This window comes from Passer montanus, unplaced genomic scaffold, assembly GCF_014805655.1.
Source record: "Passer montanus isolate IOZ18808 unplaced genomic scaffold, ASM1480565v1 scaffold11, whole genome shotgun sequence".
NCBI classification, from domain to species: domain Eukaryota; kingdom Metazoa; phylum Chordata; class Aves; order Passeriformes; family Passeridae; genus Passer; species Passer montanus.
Genome location: NW_024357613.1, coordinates 17,344,560 through 17,361,611, shown reverse-complemented (window position 1 = coordinate 17,361,611; position 17,052 = coordinate 17,344,560). Strand labels below are relative to the sequence as shown.

Below are 17,052 nucleotides of genomic sequence, written 5' to 3'. Positions count from 1 at the left end.
TTCCCTGGCCTGATTTCCTATCTGTCTAAAACTTGCCATGACATAAAAAAGCCTCTAACCCCACTCTTTCTAATTTTGACTGGGGGAGGTAGTGAGGGGTGGATGGGAATGGGGGACAGGAGCAGGCCATTGCATCTGCTGGGGAGGGAACTTGCTGGGGGAGACCACAGGACTATTGGTTAACAAATGAATTTGACTTCAAAATACTGAAAAGCTGAAAAAAGAATTTCCTAAAATAGCATGTTACCAGTAGGTCTATTAATCAGCAATACAAGGTCAAGGAATTTCCTACATGCTTGGCTGATTTGACAACTGCATCTGAAGTGAGTCCAGCTGCAACTTAAGTTTCTGCATGTCTAGAGAGTGACAACTAACTTTATATTGCCTTTAGAACTAGGGCATTGTTTGGTCACAGCAGACTTAGGATTGGGTATTAGTATGTCCTGTGTGTATTTGAGACTGTTATCTAAACCGTGTTTGTGAACACTTTATCCTGCCTCTATACAGTGGAGCAGAGAAAAGATTTGTATAGAAACATTCAAATGCAATTCAAGAGCTGAAGGAACTCAAACAGAACTGCCAGAGTGATTCATTTTTCTGTCAATCAGTGAAAATTCTAGTGGGTTATTAGGGATTTTGCCTCAAAATTATTTTGCCTTCATACTGTGATTATTGCACTTACCTTTAATGAAGTGAGAGATTGAAGACCTAAAAAATACTACATATTACATGATCTCTGTGAAAAGTATGAAAATTTAGATGATATCTTTATTTCTGTTAGGCTTTACGCTTTGGTGAACAGCACTGATAAGAGGCATGTGTTAAACTACTGCCCCACATTAATTTTCTTTGCTTGTAAAATTGCTGTTTTATTTGTTTCTGTATTGTGGGGATATAGAGAGGAAAGCTTCACATAACTTTTAAGTGTCTCTCTGTTGCTCTCAAAAACATGGGGAAGTGTTCATTTTATTTGTTCCACTCAAAGTGGAGGACAAACAATAGTATTGGAAATATGTACTCTGAGGAGCATCAAATTAAGCTTTTACTTCTGAACCAAATAAATGGAAATGTATCAAGACTTAAAATTAATTCACTGATTTAAAAAAAGTAAGGCTTTTGCAAATGCTGTTACACAGACAAATTAACATGTTTGTTTTTACTTTGTAACTGTAGTACATTTACTCCTAAAATGCAAGGCAGACGGATGGGGACTTCAGGGAGAATCACAAAGAGCACAAGTGTGAGCGGAGAGATGTACAAGCTGGAGCACATTGACGGGAGCCAGTCGGACACGGCTGTCGGCATGGTTGGAACAGGTGGGAAGAAAAGGCGTTCCAGCTTTAGTGCCAAGGTGGTTGCCATAGTGTCTCGAAGGAGCAGAAGCACATCTCAACTTAGTCAAACAGGTGAGTGAGGCACACACTTTTTGGAAACAGGACTCTCACCAAACATGGTTTACCATAATTTCATCTGTGGCATCTGTGTTACATGTATATGCATATAGACTGCTCAAGAGAGAAGATTTTCCAGCTGTAAATAAATTTCTGAGATAATAATTTTCTTGGATTATTAAACATCTGCAAGAAACAATATACAAATGTCTTTTAGAATATGTGGTGTAGTTACTTTCTGTCCTGATCAATGGAAACTGTTGTCTCCTAGAAGCCTTGTTTACAGGTAGGTCAGGCAATGCAAAGAGACACATGTTGGTATCAGCAGTGGATAATGGTTTGCTAAGACCAGCTTTTTATGTATGAATGTGGGAACTGAAATCTGAGCAAATGAATGGCAGTTCGGAATGCAACTTCAGAGGTTGTACCTGTAGTGGCATAAAATACGTTTTTAAAGATTACTTTTGTTTTTTAAGTCAAGAGCTAATACAATATTTTATTTTTTGTAAGTAATACTGGCAAGTTGAGGTCAGTGATTTCAGATAAATTAGATGATAACATGATGCTTCATTAGGAGCATAAGCCTTCCAACTCTGTATTGTGACTCCAGAAATCTTAAAAGCTTCATATCAGCATAGCCTCTGGGAACAAAAGCCCATACAGAAAGATAAAAAAGGGAAGAAGAATGTTTTAAAGCCCCTGTCCTGCTCCTGAACCCCAGTGAAGACTTCTGCTTTTGTCTTCATTGGGAGCAGGACCGCACCCTAAGGGTCCTTTCTTACTAAGAGAAGGAAAACAAAAAGGAAAAGCTTCAGCCTAGCATGCAATGCACTCATATTTCAGCATTCCTCTCACATAGTCAGGGTATCTAAAATAAGGTAAGTAACAATATTGTTTATTTATATCATCAAATATTTTCCCCCTTTCCCCTGGTTTTCTTTGATTGCCAGGTGAGCAGTAGAATTGACTCTTTTACATTAAAGCTTGGTCAGCTCTAATAAGAAGATTGTTATACTTTTCTACACTACTCATGAATTTTAAGCCAAAAAGTATATAATCATGCAGTTGAACCAAATGATAAATGAAACTGGTGTATTTGAAGCCCAGAACTGTAATTAATATTGTATTGTTCAAGAATGCACTGTGACTAAGTATGAGACTAGAATATAGATAGTTGTACACAGTAAGATGCTATTTTAGATGTATCAGAATCAATGGCGTGCTCTGTAAGTAATAAAAAGTGGTGTTGTCATGTAGAAAGGATTTCTATGCTGATATTTTGATCCACTTAAAATCTGAGCTGTGACTTCCAAGCACTTCTCAGTATCTTCTATTTAAAGCTCACATTTTTCTAATCCTCGTAGAAATGTACTATAGCTCTCCAAGTTTTGCTTAGAGTAAATTTCAAAACAATAGGAATTTTGCAAGGAATGGAACTTCTAAAGTTTTCCTGAAACTCAAAGAGCAAATCAAATATGAAAAACATGATTATGTATTATTCATGATGGTAAAACAGTTTAGAATCATCTTTATCTTTTCTTGTTTTGACTCAGGCTAAGAGTATTATCCATGGCATAATCAGAGCTAATAAAAATGTGTCATTTTTTGTCAGTCACTAATTTTGAGTTTTGTCAAAAATCAGCGAACTAAATTCATGCATTTTTTAGAACAATATGCACATCAGACTTGATAGATTTTCCAAATGACATGGTTGGAGGCTAAGTACTCATGTTCTAAATCAGAGACCCACTTCCCTTCCTTTCTGTATTATACAAGATGAGAGGAGAAATCTAAAAATGTCTATTTCATTTTAATGAGTTGTGCAACTTATTAATGTCTCCACTATTGAGATTATAGAAAATTTCTGTTATGACAATGTAATATATACTGGGTACTTCTTTTAAATTTATTATGTGAAAATTGTTTCTAATAGTCAAGTTCTGAAGTTTTGGAACTGGTGTGAAAATTCATGGGCCTCAAAAAGTGGTGCCAAGTAGGAACCTCAGGAACTGGAGGTGTGCTGGTGATGCAGTATATGTATTTTAAAGGAAGTATAAAAATATAGAAATAAGTGTGTAGCCTCCATCAGTTGTTCAGGTTTTATTTCTATGACATGCATGATTATAAGTGAGGGAAGCATGACACAGTTATTTGTTTCTGAAAACTCAAAATAGAATATCAGAAATAAAAATGCTGATTTTTTTAAAAGTATAGTTCTATATACTATACTTTTAAAAAAAGTATAAAGTTCTATATTCTTATTAATTGAGTAGATCTGAAATTCTAGTTACTGCTGTCTGCAAAGCCAGTAAAGTTTATTACTGTCTTGCTGTTTTCACTTGAAGAAATGGTCAAAAATGGCTGAACTTGACTTTTTGTAAATAATTCTTCCTTTTAACATACTGCATGGGCTTGATGTTATATAAAAATGGAAGTGGTGTGTATGGAACTGCTGCAAGGTAGCTATTATTTATTATTTGATTTTCTATTCAGCTGAAAAGGGAGTGTGTGTGCGTGAACCTGTGCACACGTTTGTGTCTACATACATACACACATGGATTTCATTGCACATGTGGAGCAGATCCTTGCATGCTGAAGTTAGAGGGACCAGTAATGATTATTTTACACACCCTGTTCAGTGCTGTTGGAAAATATTTATTCAGAATATGTGCCTTTTAAATTATTAGTGAAAGAATTGATTTCTATTTTTATGTAAACCTGCAATGACATTATGGATTTTTGCTGCACCTTCCTTTTGTGTTTAAGATTTCATAAAACTTGTAGTAACTGTTCTGTGAAATGCCTACTTAATATGTATTTGTTCATTGTGCCCACAAATTGGATAGGTTAGACAGTTCACCAGGAAAAGCTTTTAATCTTCTTCTGACAATATTCCTAATGAAAATCAAGCTCTTCTTATGTTATCACAGTTACAAAGAATAAAAAGAAAAGGGAAGAAAAAAGAAGCAAAACTCCCCAAATGACCACAGAAAATTGAAAATAGCTCCAGGCATACATAACCATTTTAGCTGTAATGCAACTTTTCTAGCTTTCTTTGTCAGCCTTATTTTGGTAAATAAATATACACATATATACAGAAGAAATATGTAACTGCCAATTTTCTGAATATAGCAACTAAACTTTAAATCAAGGAAAAATTCTAAGGGAACTAGCTTAGAGTAAAAAATCATCATCAGTTGTCTTGATTTTGTGTTACAACACTATTCCTTTCTACAGAAAATCTTACCTTGTAGTTTCCATATCAATGAGGCCAGTATTGATCATATCACATTTTGATTCGGGGTTCTGGGTTTGTTTTGAATGAGATAAAAACTTTTGTAATAGGAGGGAAGAATTTTATCACACAATTTGTACCATATATAGAGACATACTAATGCATTTCAAAGTGGATAGAAGCAATCTATCCCCAATCACCCCAAAGGGCAGGTATCATCAGTGAAATGAGTCCTGGAGGGAAGGAAAATCTTAATCTCAGATAAAAAGAAGTATTCCCATCCCTGGATCCCTTTCAGTTCTGCTACATGCAGACATGTGCCTTAAGAAAGCAAAAGAACTCCTCCCTTTTGCTTTCTACCCCTGGTCAGCAGATAGTGCTTCAGAAAGATCATCTATTTGTAGAAGCATATTTTTCTTCTCTTTAAGTGCCAGCAGTGGCTTGCAACTATTTTGAAACAGATGAGAGTGGAAGAGATGTAGAGAAGGAGAGCTAAGGAGCTTAGAAGAATGGGCAGCATTTCTAGTTTGACATTACACTGATACCAGGTCAATTTTCTCAATGAACATACCTTGCCATGTTTCTGGTGTGAACCGCACACCATAATGAGATTTCTCTGTGTAAGAACCAAAGTTATTTGCTTTCCATCTTCTGTTGGTGAAGTTCAACATCAACAACCTGAAATGAAGCCATAGGCATTAATGTTTCAAAGACAAATTAGATACCATGAAGCAGAGCTCAAATCAAGTGTTGTCACAAGGTAAAAACAGAATGAAGAAAAATTATTTTCATTTATGTGTGTCTCTGAAGTGGATACTTGGAGGGAATCTTGAAGTGTTTTTCTGCTTCCCTCAGGAAGTAACTTGCAACCTGAGCAGAAACACTAAATTAGAACATATTTCCTTATATAAAAACTAGAATTTCCTGCTAAGGTATATTTTCTGTCATTATCTGTAATTTGCTCTAAAAAGAAGTGACTTTCTCTATGTTCTTTTGAATTAAGCTCCAAATTCCCAATTTCAGATAAAATTGTATCATCTAAGTGAGGAAATTGTTGCTGAGCAGTAAAGTTCTGATAGGGGTGCATCCCACAGTATATCTATGCTCTTTTTGTGAGCTCACTGCAGCTTAAAGAGCTCTTCCTCATCCAGTTGATTGTCCCACCTTTCACCTTCCAAGACTGGTCTCAAGGCAGCTTTCTCTCATGGCTGGATGATAGAAGTTAAGGTAAAAATTTAGAAAATAAAACCTCATCCATTACTCTGTTGATGGAGACTGTGATGGTTCACTGGAGGTACTTAGTGACTGTTAACAAGCAGTCAGGGTTGTGCAAAAAAAACCCCTTGCTTGAAAACAGAAATTTAAGCAAAGCAATGCTTAAATTGAGCCTTCCAGACTCAGAGCTACCTCATTTCAAAGCAGACACTGGCATTAAAAAAAAAAAAAAAAGAAAAAGAAACCCAAACAAAAAGTGAGGAAATTGTTGCTGAGCAGTAAAGTTCTGATAGGGGTGCATCCCACAGTATATCTATGCTCTTTTTGTGAGCTCACTGCAGCTTAAAGAGCTCTTCCTCATCCAGTTGATTGTCCCACCTTTCACCTTCCAAGACTGGTCTCAAGGCAGCTTTCTCTCATGGCTGGATGATAGAAGTTAAGGTAAAGATTTAGAAAATAAAACCTCATCCATTACTCTGTTGATGGAGACTGTGATGGTTCACTGGCGGTACTTAGTGACTGTTAACAAGCAGTTGCTTGAAAACAGAAATTTAAGCAAAGCAATGCTTAAATTGAGCCTTCCAGACTCAGAGCTACCTCATTTCAAAGCAGACACTGGCATTAAAAAAAAAAAGAAGAAAAAGAAACCCAAACAAAACAAAACCAAACACAAGCAAACAAACAAACAGTCAAAACACACATTCCCTCCACCCCCCAGTCTGTTAATCTGTTCTTAATTTTCTCAAGGTTTTTTGTTGGGTTTTTTTTTTTTTGGAAATGCTGGTAGAACTATTTTTCTGTCCATCCTTGTAGTAATTTTATGGTAAAATGAGAGGTTTCCTACAGATCTAGATAGAATGGACTGAAAAAGCAGATAGAAATAAGAAATAACATATGCTGGAGGGTGAAGGCCTTTGGGATAGGGATGGTTTGTTTGTTGTCTTTCTTGAGAACACCATTGCTTGTTTGCATAATTCTGTTTCTTTTTTACAAGGATTGTGGCAACTTTTTCATGCAGTTGTCAGGCTTTTTTTCTCCTGACATTTCAGATTGATTGATTGATTGATTGAATGACAAGGATGTATTTCTAACCATTATTCTTTTACCTCATAATGTGACTATTTTTTTATTACTGTAGTGAAAGAAATTGTGCTTATTTGATAAGAAATAAGTGCTAGACAAATGTTTAAAATACTTTATCTAGAATTCAATAAATCATCTATAATTATTAGACTGTATAGAAAGCATAGGAATCAATAGGATTGGATTGGATGTCAAGAAGATGTCAAGAAGAAACCAGCAAGGAGGGAGGCATCAACTGCATTTATTAAAACAAGCCAGAGAATGTCCGTTCGTTGAATTTAAATACAAAACTCACAGGCAGATTTTGTTGTTATTTGATTGAGAGCTAGTATTTATGCTGCTAGAATATGATGATGAAAGTTATTTAGAAAGTATGTCAGTTCCTGGTAATCCAGGGGAAGGACTCTTGTGGATGGTCCTGTGCTGGGCCATGAGTTAGACTCGATGATCCTTGTGGGTCCCTTTCAACTCAGTTTATTCTGTGAACATTCTGGGATTCAGTGATGGGGGAACTTGAGGGTAGAATAGTCTTTCTGAGTAGCACTCACTGAATCACAGAATGTTCGCAGAATAAGCAGAGTGAAAAGCTGTGACAATTTAGATTACAAGTTCATTCCTTTCAGAATGAGTAATGAAAATTTTCAGATAAAAAAATGCAGAAGATATTTGAATCTGAAGGACAGCACTATCAGAAACTGCTATAATAGCAAATCAGTATAAATTGGTTACAAATAACTTTTATATTTGTATCAAAATTACAATAAAGTTTCTAACAGTTAGAACAGAGAGAAGTATCTTAAATCTCTCAGAGCATTTAGCACAATAGAGAAAGCACCTTTTTTTCTTGTTGTTTCTTTTCAAGCATAATACCCTTTTGCTGTTTTCATAAGATTTCTTTTCTGATATTACATTTTTGTATTGCCATCTCTTGTTCATCCAAGTGGAATGCTACAAGATACCAGATTTTCTAATGGCAGATTCAGAAAATTAGCTTGGAATTCAGAATTAATATGAGTCTTAGAGCTATAGCTTTACCTCACAGGTTTAACCTGCTCTACTGTAAATCACATGTTGTTTTCTGTCTTCTTAAAGGAGCATTTCCAAGTATCTACTTGTGTTGGGTATTGACCTCTGCAAGAATGCTTCATATTTACACATGAGCTTCCTTACCTACAGCTATCTCTGTTTCATTATCTTAAGTCTATAGGGTTTCAAAATCTTTTCCTTAACTTTAGACTGTGTGTACTTGAAAAGTAAGTTTCAGCAGCCTAGCAGAAGTGTGGTGGTCTGTCCTGCAGCTCCCTCATTAGCCTTGCTTGTCTGTTCAATATTATCTCTGTGACAGTCTTCCCTATCTGGGTTGGGGATTTTTTGCCAGAGCAGTCCCTTAGAGCTTGCTCTGCATAATTGTGATGATCTATGAGGATAATGGCTCTGTTGCACAAAAAGAAGAATGTAAGAAGATTGACATTTAGAAGGATTTATCTTTTCAGTCAGTCTAAAAAAGTCTTTAGTGAGGCAGCAGGGATGGCCATGGTGCCTTAGGGGTGGTGTCAGGATCTGGGCTCTGCACCTGACACCCACAGGAAAGAGCAACCCTGGTCCCAGGAAACCTCTGAGCTGCTCCTGCACCCAAATATTTCTGCAGCAAGGGGTGGGGAGGAAGGGGAGGGAAATGAGCAAACAGATGAAGAATATTGAAAAAAAATAAAAATACCTGATTATTTTCATAAGAGGAAGTCTTTTTTCTAGTAATGATACTCAATTCTTTGAAACTTTTGAGTGAATGTAATCATGTTCTCTTTTATTTACTGTTGCCGTCCTGCTGAGGAATTCACTACCCTGAATAGAAACACAGTTCAGTTCCAGTTACTCATCTTCCAAAAGATTTCCTAATAAGGGCTAGTATTTTCAAAGTCCCACTGCTCTGTTGAATTAGTGCTACATGTGGTTCTTTTCCTTTTTCCTGAAATGCAAATTGTGACTTCTTCTCCTATTATGCAGTTGCCTGACTTGTACTCAAAAGTATTGCTCTGCTTTTGTGTTTGCAACTTCTCCCTAGATTTTTAAATACAGATATAACTGCAGTCATAACTGTTCTTAGGGCTGTTTCCAATATGTAAGTAGCTTGGGGTTTAGGAAAATGTATAGCTTTCCAAAAGTATAATCTTGATTATGCCTAAACTGTGTCATGCATATCTTGTATAATTTCAAAATATTCCAAATGTATTTAATAAGTGTAGCTTCTCTGCTATGTTTACATTGTATTTTCTTATGAAAGGTCTTAGAAAAAGGCCTACTTATAATTCTGGCTATATTTAACTGAGCTCTGTTTAAAGAAGATTTTTATTTGCTTTCTTATCTGATTCACACTATGTTCACAAGCTTTACTTTGTGCAAGTATAAACACAGAGTTGAAAGGATACCAAAACTATGACAGAAAAAGGAAATAGAGTGGAGCCAAAGGACTACCAAGAGGGAAGAAAACTGTACTATCTTCACATTAAAAATTTCTATGTAAGTGCCTCTCTTTAAGAGAATGTCAGTCTAAAACTTGTGTTTTATTACTCTTCATATACTTGCCTGATTAGATCCACAGATTGTGTTCTGGAACTTGTAGAATTTGAGAGTACCTGTAGTGATTCAGAGGAAAAATGCTCTTCCTCTGAGCGCAGGAGTTCACTCCTTTCTCATGCAAGAATAAGTCCCTCTTTGTTTAGAGTCAAATGACTGAGCTTCATTTTGCTAGACCTGATTTTTTTTTTCCTTTCAGAAGCAGTCCTTTTCTTATCTAACATAAACTTTGATTTTTTTAAATTTAGATAGCCTGATCAGCACAATATTTCAGATATCATATCTCTAGGTTCAGTAGGACCAAGAAATTGTGTAGTTTGGTAAATTTTAGAAAATAAAATAAATAAATAAAATAAATTAAATTAAATAAAAATGACTTTGTAAAAAATCTTGAAGGTTTTTTTGGTTAGGGTTGGTTTTTTTGGTGGTTTATTGTTGTTTGTATGTTTTTTGGGGGGAAGTTATGGGTTTTTTGGTTTGTGGGTTTTTTTTTTTTGTTTCATTTATAGAACATTTTTAAAAATCATACTTTTGATGATAAGGTTTTGGTAGGCTGAGTTTAAAAAAGGTTCATTTAGTGAATCCAAAGAAGCATTAGATCTAGAGACATTATTTTAATCTTGCTAGGACTTCTGCATGTGAATGGGAAGATAAGCTTTGAGAGGGAAATAGAGTGGAGCCAAAGGACTACCAAGAGGGAAGAAAACTGTACTATCTTCACATTAAAAATTTCTATGTAAGTGCCTCTCTTTAAGAGAATGTCAGTCTAAAACTTGTGTTTTATTACTCTTCATATACTTGCCTGATTAGATCCACAGATTGTGTTCTGGAACTTGTAGAATTTGAGAGTACCTGTACTGATTCAGAGGAAAAATGCTCTTCCTCTGAGCGCAGGAGTTCACTCCTTTCTCATGCAAGAATAAGTCCCTCTTTGTTTAGAGTCAAATGACTGAGCTTCATTTTGCTAGACCTGATTTTTTTTTTCCTTTCAGAAGCAGTCCTTTTCTTATCTAACATAAACTTTGATTTTTTTAAATTTAGATAGCCTGATCAGCACAATATTTCAGATATCATATCTCTAGGTTCAGTAGGACCAAGAAATTGTGTAGTTTGGTAAATTTTAGAAAATAAAATAAATAAATAAAATAAATTAAATTAAATAAAAATGACTTTGTAAAAAATCTTGAAGGTTTTTTTGGTTAGGGTTGGTTTTTTTGGTGGTTTATTGTTGTTTGTATGTTTTTTGAGGGGAAGTTATGGGTTTTTTTGGTTTGTGGGTTGGTTTTTTTTGTTTCATTTATAGAGCATTTTTAAAAATCATACTTTTGATGATAAGGTTTTGGTAGGCTGAGTTTAAAAAAGGTTCATTTAGTGAATCCAAAGAAGCATTAGATCTAGAGACATTATTTTAATCTTACTAGGACTTCTGCATGTGAATGGGAAGATAAGCTTTGAGAGTTTTTTCAGTAACTTTTTTTTGGCTAGGAATAGAACTATTAGCAACAGAATCCAAATAAAAAGCAATAAACCTAACCTAGGACAAAACCCTGTTGTTTATGAGAGTTTTCCGAGGAAAATAATAATGATGATGATAATAATAATAAAACTTGCTGCTTTTACTGCAGCTGATTGTGTTAGTGTATTTATAAAAAAAGCTGTATATCAGATAGCTGTGTAAGTCTGCAATACAGCTAATGGCCCTTGGATACTCCAAATTCTGTATAATAAGGAATGAAATATGCAGAACTCAGTATACTTATGGAAAAATATTAATATAAATTTAAAAAAAAAAAAATTTTTTTGCAAGTTATTAAGGTAGATGAAAGATCATTTTCAATCTAAAAATTTATCCTTTGGTCTTGAAAGGACAAAATTTAGCTTGAGTATTTCCTAAAATATCAATAAATATGAATGACAGCTTTAAATAAAATGCTACCAGTGTCAGAGCAGGTATCAGTTCACTAAACGTTTCAGTGTTGCTGAATCATTTTTTTTCTTTAAAAAATTTCAGCTGAAAACTTTCACCCAGCTTTGCAGAGCCCTCTTGGTACATAAACTCTCCAGCAGGAGCTTTGCATATGGATAGGAGAGAGTCTGAGCACACCTGAGTCACACTCTTAAAAGCATTTTTCCAGAGCTTTTCAGGGATCAGGAAGGGAGGTTGGGTTCAGCTGGCTGAGAGCCAGGTCACAGCAGCATTGCAGGACACGAGTGGACAGATGAGAAGCAAGGACAGGCCCTGGCCTTGGACCCACAGGCATCAGTCAGGCAATGTTTCTGCTCCCCAGGGCTATCGGCCAGTCCAATGCTGACTTTGTTTCCAAGAAGAGAAGGAGCAGCAGTTTAATGTAAACAGTGTGACAAAGGAATTAGATCTCGATTGTATAACTTTTATTACCCAGAGTACTCTTCATACTTTAGATGGCATATAAATTAAATGAACATAAGTAATAACCATTTTGGCAAGTCTTAAAATAGAACAGAGATAGAAGAGATGAAAACAAGCACCTCATACTACTTGCTCGTCCCAGCTTGCTTCCTAACAACCAGTCTGACACACAAAGAGAAAGGAAAAGGGGAATTGAGGCACCCAATTAATTTCTTCTTCAGTACAAAGCGTCTGCTCCCTGTGCTTGTGAATGGCTTTCACCAAAACATACCAGAAGTGATTGCTTCTTCAGCAAATCAATCTCACTGGTGAGAATTTTACAGGTTCATATTTGAATAACCCTTCTTTTTTTTTTTTTTTTTTAGGCTGTCTTGTCTTTTGTACATGTTGAGGCACCCAATTAATTTCTTCTTCAGCGTCTGCTCCCTGTGCTTGTGAATGGCTTTCACCAAAACATACCAGAAGTGATTGCTTCCTCAGCAAATCAGTCTCACTGGTGAGAATTTTACAGGTTCATATTTGAATAACCCTTTTTTTTTTTTTTTTTTACGCTGTCTTTTCTTTTGTTCATGCACCGGAATTTAAATTAAATTTTGAGTGATTTTTGACCACTCCATTTTAGCCAGTTTATTGCTGGCTAATTTATTATGTAAAATTTTCTTCAAATTGCCAAGAAAAGACAAAGACAAATACAATCCCAGGAAGTCAGAGATGATGGGATCTCTAAGGCACTGGCATGTTGTCAAACTACAATTATTTTTTTATCCACTGTGACATGTTTTTACCATTTTCATTAGGCTTTGGAATGTTCTGCCAGCTTTTCTTTATTTTGATAAGCAGTTTTTAGAAGTGATTTCCATGTAACTTCCAAAAGGGGTCCAATAGTGCAAAATGATATTTGTTTATATCTGTATTGATTTCTGTGGTGGTGTTAGGTGCTAAGTATGTCTGTTATTTGTTATAACTTTGAGTACAGCACAAAAAGACTGTGCAATGCTGAAGTTGAATTGTTGTTTCCTTTTGTACAAACCTCAGTACAGTTACTTAGACCTCAGTACGTGTGGCCTCTGTGTATCCTCAGGTCTGTCTCAGCTTGCTTGAATTTACTGAAATTGGACAATTTGCTTAGATTTGCAGACTGAAGTCTACAAATATTTAACTGTAGTGCCATAGAGTTAAGACATTCAAAAGGCTAAAGATTAAACTACAGTATCTGTTCAATGAACTGTTGTGGTTTTATCCTCAAAGTTACCTTGAGAATTCCTTTGAAATTACTTAATATTTATAGACATTCTTGATGCTCACAGACAGACACTCACATATAGTTTACTTCATTTACCCATACAGCCATTTTTCATATTGCAAAAATTCAGTTTCTGATGTCCAATCACTTCAAAAGGTTCACTTTACCAGGAATCTTAGAAATGAGATGTTTTAATTCTTGGAAGCCCTACATGTCTGGCCATCCTAGCAGAAATTCTCTGTGTGATGGAAGCTTGACTCTACTTCAGGTCGAGCCAGGTCAGTGCTCAGCCCAGAGGAGGCAGTTGTCTTTCTGCTTTAATTCCGTGATCTGTGAAGCACAGAAGTTTCATGGTTATAGAAGATTGGGTGGGTGCCCAAAACGGTTCCTGCCTTTGAAGCTTGGGTTAACTGGGTACCTTTGATTTTATGTGGTGATTGGAAAATGTCAGTGTGAAACACTACTAAAAGTCTGGGGGGAGGTGGGGGTGGTGTTGGATTTTGTGTCTTTGGGAAAAGAATCAGTGTCTTGGGAATCCATTTATTTGCGATGACTTCTCTGGTTTCAGAGCAGAACTTGTCAGATTGACAAGTTATCTTAACACAGGTGTGTGCAAATGGATTTCCTGTTTACAGAGCATGTTAAAATATCCAAAAGCTCTTCCAGGCAGGAATATCAGGGTTGCTGTAGCTCTTGGTGACTTTATTTATAGTTCTACCATTTGATTAGATTTGATGGTGTAAAGTGTTCTCTCTCAGAGCATAGCCAGACTTAAACACTGAATTAATTAGGAATAGATGTGACCTAGGATTTATGTATAAAAGTAGATAAGTTTGACCCATTATTCTGTCTTTAAAAGTTATTCTACTAACGCTCTTCTGTCTGAACAGCTCTTTTCTAGAGTTCATGGTCAGGGCAGGGTGAGGAGATTTCTTTGACAAGGCTCATCTGCTTTCTTCTGTCTGGACTCCAAACATTAACTGGGAAAGATGTTCAAGGGGCATAGAAAAAAACCTCCAGGTTTTATACTGGTAGGGTTGATTTGCTTTTTGCATAATTAAAGTTCTCCACTGAAGGAGTATTTATTGCTGGAAAAGAAATAATTCACCAGGAAAACATTTTGAGGGCATCAGTTGTCTTTAACCTACAGGCATACCATGTGAGGGACCAGGTTCTTCTGCCTAGGTAGAGATACTCCACTGCATTCTGAAGGGGTCATCACTTCAGAAAGGTCACACACAGGATCCAATCTAGTAACCATATCCTGTCTCCAGAGTTCTCAGTAGTGATCCTTGTGAGGCACAACCTCCCCAGCTGAATTAATTAGGAATAGATGTGACCTAGGATTTATGTATAAAAGTAGATAAGTTTGACCCATTATTCTGTCTTTAAAAGTTATTCTACTAACGCTCTTCTGTCTGAACAGCTCTTTTCTAGAGTTCATGGTCAGGGCAGGGTGAGGAGATTTCTTTGACAAGGCTCATCTGCTTTCTTCTGTCTGGACTCCAAACATTAACTGGGAAAGATGTTCAAGGGGCATAGAAAAAAACCTCCAGGTTTTATACCGGTAGGGTTGATTTGCTTTTTGCAGAATTAAAGTTCTCCACTGAAGGAATTTATTGCTGGAAAAGAAATAATTCACCAGGAAAACATTTTGAGGGCATCAGTTGTCTTTAACCTACAGGCATACCATGTGAGGGACCAGGTTCTTCTGCCTAGGTAGAGATACTCCACTGCATTCTGAAGGGGTCATCACTTCAGAAAGGTCACACGCAGGATCCAATCTAGTAACCATATCCTGTCTCCAGAGTTCTCAGTCCTTGTGAGGCACAACCTCCCCAATAGATGGGTTTGGAAGAACTGAGTTGCATTTATATTGTGCTTGGTTTTTCTTGGATGTTGAAAAACTCACAGCTCTGGGTATATATCACTGCAAGAGAGCTATCATGTTGGAACATTTCTGGCATGTGTTGGAACAGGCAATTTTAATATATTTATGCAGGGATTATAGTCACAAATCAGGAATTAGCTCGTAGGAATTGAACCTTTGTCATTGACTGGAGAATCCAGGAGAAAAAGTTACTGAGAAGGTGGTGGAGAAATTGTGATGAGTTTCAGTAGCAGTTTACAGTATTCTTTAACAGCATGTATGTAGTTGAAAATAGTTTTATTTATTCTTGCACAAGAAGTATTTTTATGTTCCATGCCTGCCTATAGGCCTTCACCCTGTGCTTCATGGAGTGCTTCATATGTTTATACCCAACTTGGGAGCAATGTCAGAAATGTGATGGAATCCCCTTTTAGCCAAGGTGCACGCTCTCCCAGTCTGCCTCACAGCAGTTTCTGGTCCAAAGTTTGCCCATGGCCAAAATCCCAAGAGAGTGACTTTTCTCAGTCAGTTACCATTACATGGTAGCAGGCTACCAGAATGCCATTTAAAGTTTAGTGATTTGTGCCAGGGGACACTCTGTAGAGGGCAAAAAGCCCCTCTAAAATCCTAGTCTTTGTGGTCCAGAGACAAATCTTTCTGTGCAAATGCTGATGACTGAATATTTGACATCATGTATTGTTCCAGTTTTGATTTAAAAAATAAAGACCCAAGGTTGCATCTAGAAAGATTTGAGCACAAATCTTCCAGCCAGTAATTCCCACTGCTTAGCTCTTCAAGGAATCCCATGAGTCCATCTCTTTCAGACTGTGTTTTTCTCAGTAGACCTATATGATACAGCTGTACTTCAGGAGCTGGAGAGGGATTTGGGATATAGAACATGAACCCTCTCCTTGACAGCTAGAAAGGCGCCATTTTTCAAAGCGGACCAGGAGCTGCAATCAGAAAGGATGGGAGTAGTCCAAACAAATCTAGGTGTCCACAGCATAGCTGTCCGTTCATCACTTCAGGTTTGCTTTCTAGGCAGCAGAAGGAAATGTTCACTTCCACACATGGCTTAAACATCCTCAAGTAAATGTCTGAAATAGGAAAAACTAAGTGCCCCCTAAAATGTCTGGTTTTCTGTATATGCTCTCAAAGGAGTCTGGCATGACCAGCTCCAGTGCAGCATCTATAAACACTTGAAATTTAGTGAGCTGAGTCTTACTTGTTCTGTACCCCGCCCCTTTCCTTGGTCGCCCTCAGAAACAAGGGCTTTCAGCTGCCCCAATCCTTCATGTCCTTCATGTAGCTGAATCCTGCAAGGTTTTCCGCTTCCCATCTTGCATGGAGGAGAGGCACAGGGCAGAGTTGCTTGAATAGAGGAGGTCTTAAAAAATAACCACCTCTGGGCTACCCAAAGTAGCCACATTCTTGTTCTTGCAGCTGTACAGTTAGCAATATTGATAAGCAATAAAGCTATGCAATAAGCAAACTCTGTCAGAGCGCCAGGCTTGAACCTAGTGGGTGATAGCTGGGTGATAGCTATGTTGAAATTACAAATGCAGGAGTGCCTTTGGTGCATTTATTTTCCATAGGTACAACTGTCTTAAGATTTCAGATTCTATTTTTGTAAATTTTGCTGAGATGGTGTAACTCTCTGCCTCATAAGTGGTTTCTTTCATTTGCTCTGCTGATTGCTCAGCATCCATACAATGTAGTTTTCTAAGATTCTGTGTGAATGCTGCACTCTGTGTGAATGCTAATCAAGAGGCATAGTTATGTGTGTGTCTGTTTCATATTTTTGTATTAATTTTTTTCACAAAAGGAACCATTAATATGTTTATGTTAAAGAAAGTCAAGTTTTCAGCCTCAGAAGTAGTGCCATGGAAAACGTTTAAGAAGCCCATTGGTTAATTGTTTTAAATGTGATCAAATGTCTGGTGATCTCCTTAAATATCTTACTTTTTTTGATGAGCAAATGTCATCATTAAAACTAATACTATGTAATTGCTTGAATCTTTCCAGTCAAAACAAAAACTGAATAACCATCTA

The 17,052-nt window shown here is 36.6% G+C and overlaps 1 protein-coding gene across 19 annotated transcripts in view; it reads left to right on the top strand.

Moving 5' to 3' along the window:
• Nucleotides 1-17,052, top strand: part of RIMS1 (regulating synaptic membrane exocytosis 1) — a 308,204-nt gene that overhangs the window by 263,776 nt on the left and 27,376 nt on the right. For 12 of the 19 annotated variants that reach the window (XM_039728989.1, XM_039728984.1, XM_039729033.1 and 9 more), the window contains one exon: nt 1,174-1,406. The exons of the other annotated variants lie outside the window; for them this stretch is intronic. In XM_039728989.1, the coding sequence (XP_039584923.1) occupies nt 1,174-1,406 (233 nt within the window). The remainder of the gene's footprint in view (nt 1-1,173; nt 1,407-17,052) is intronic. 19 annotated transcript variants of the gene reach the window in all.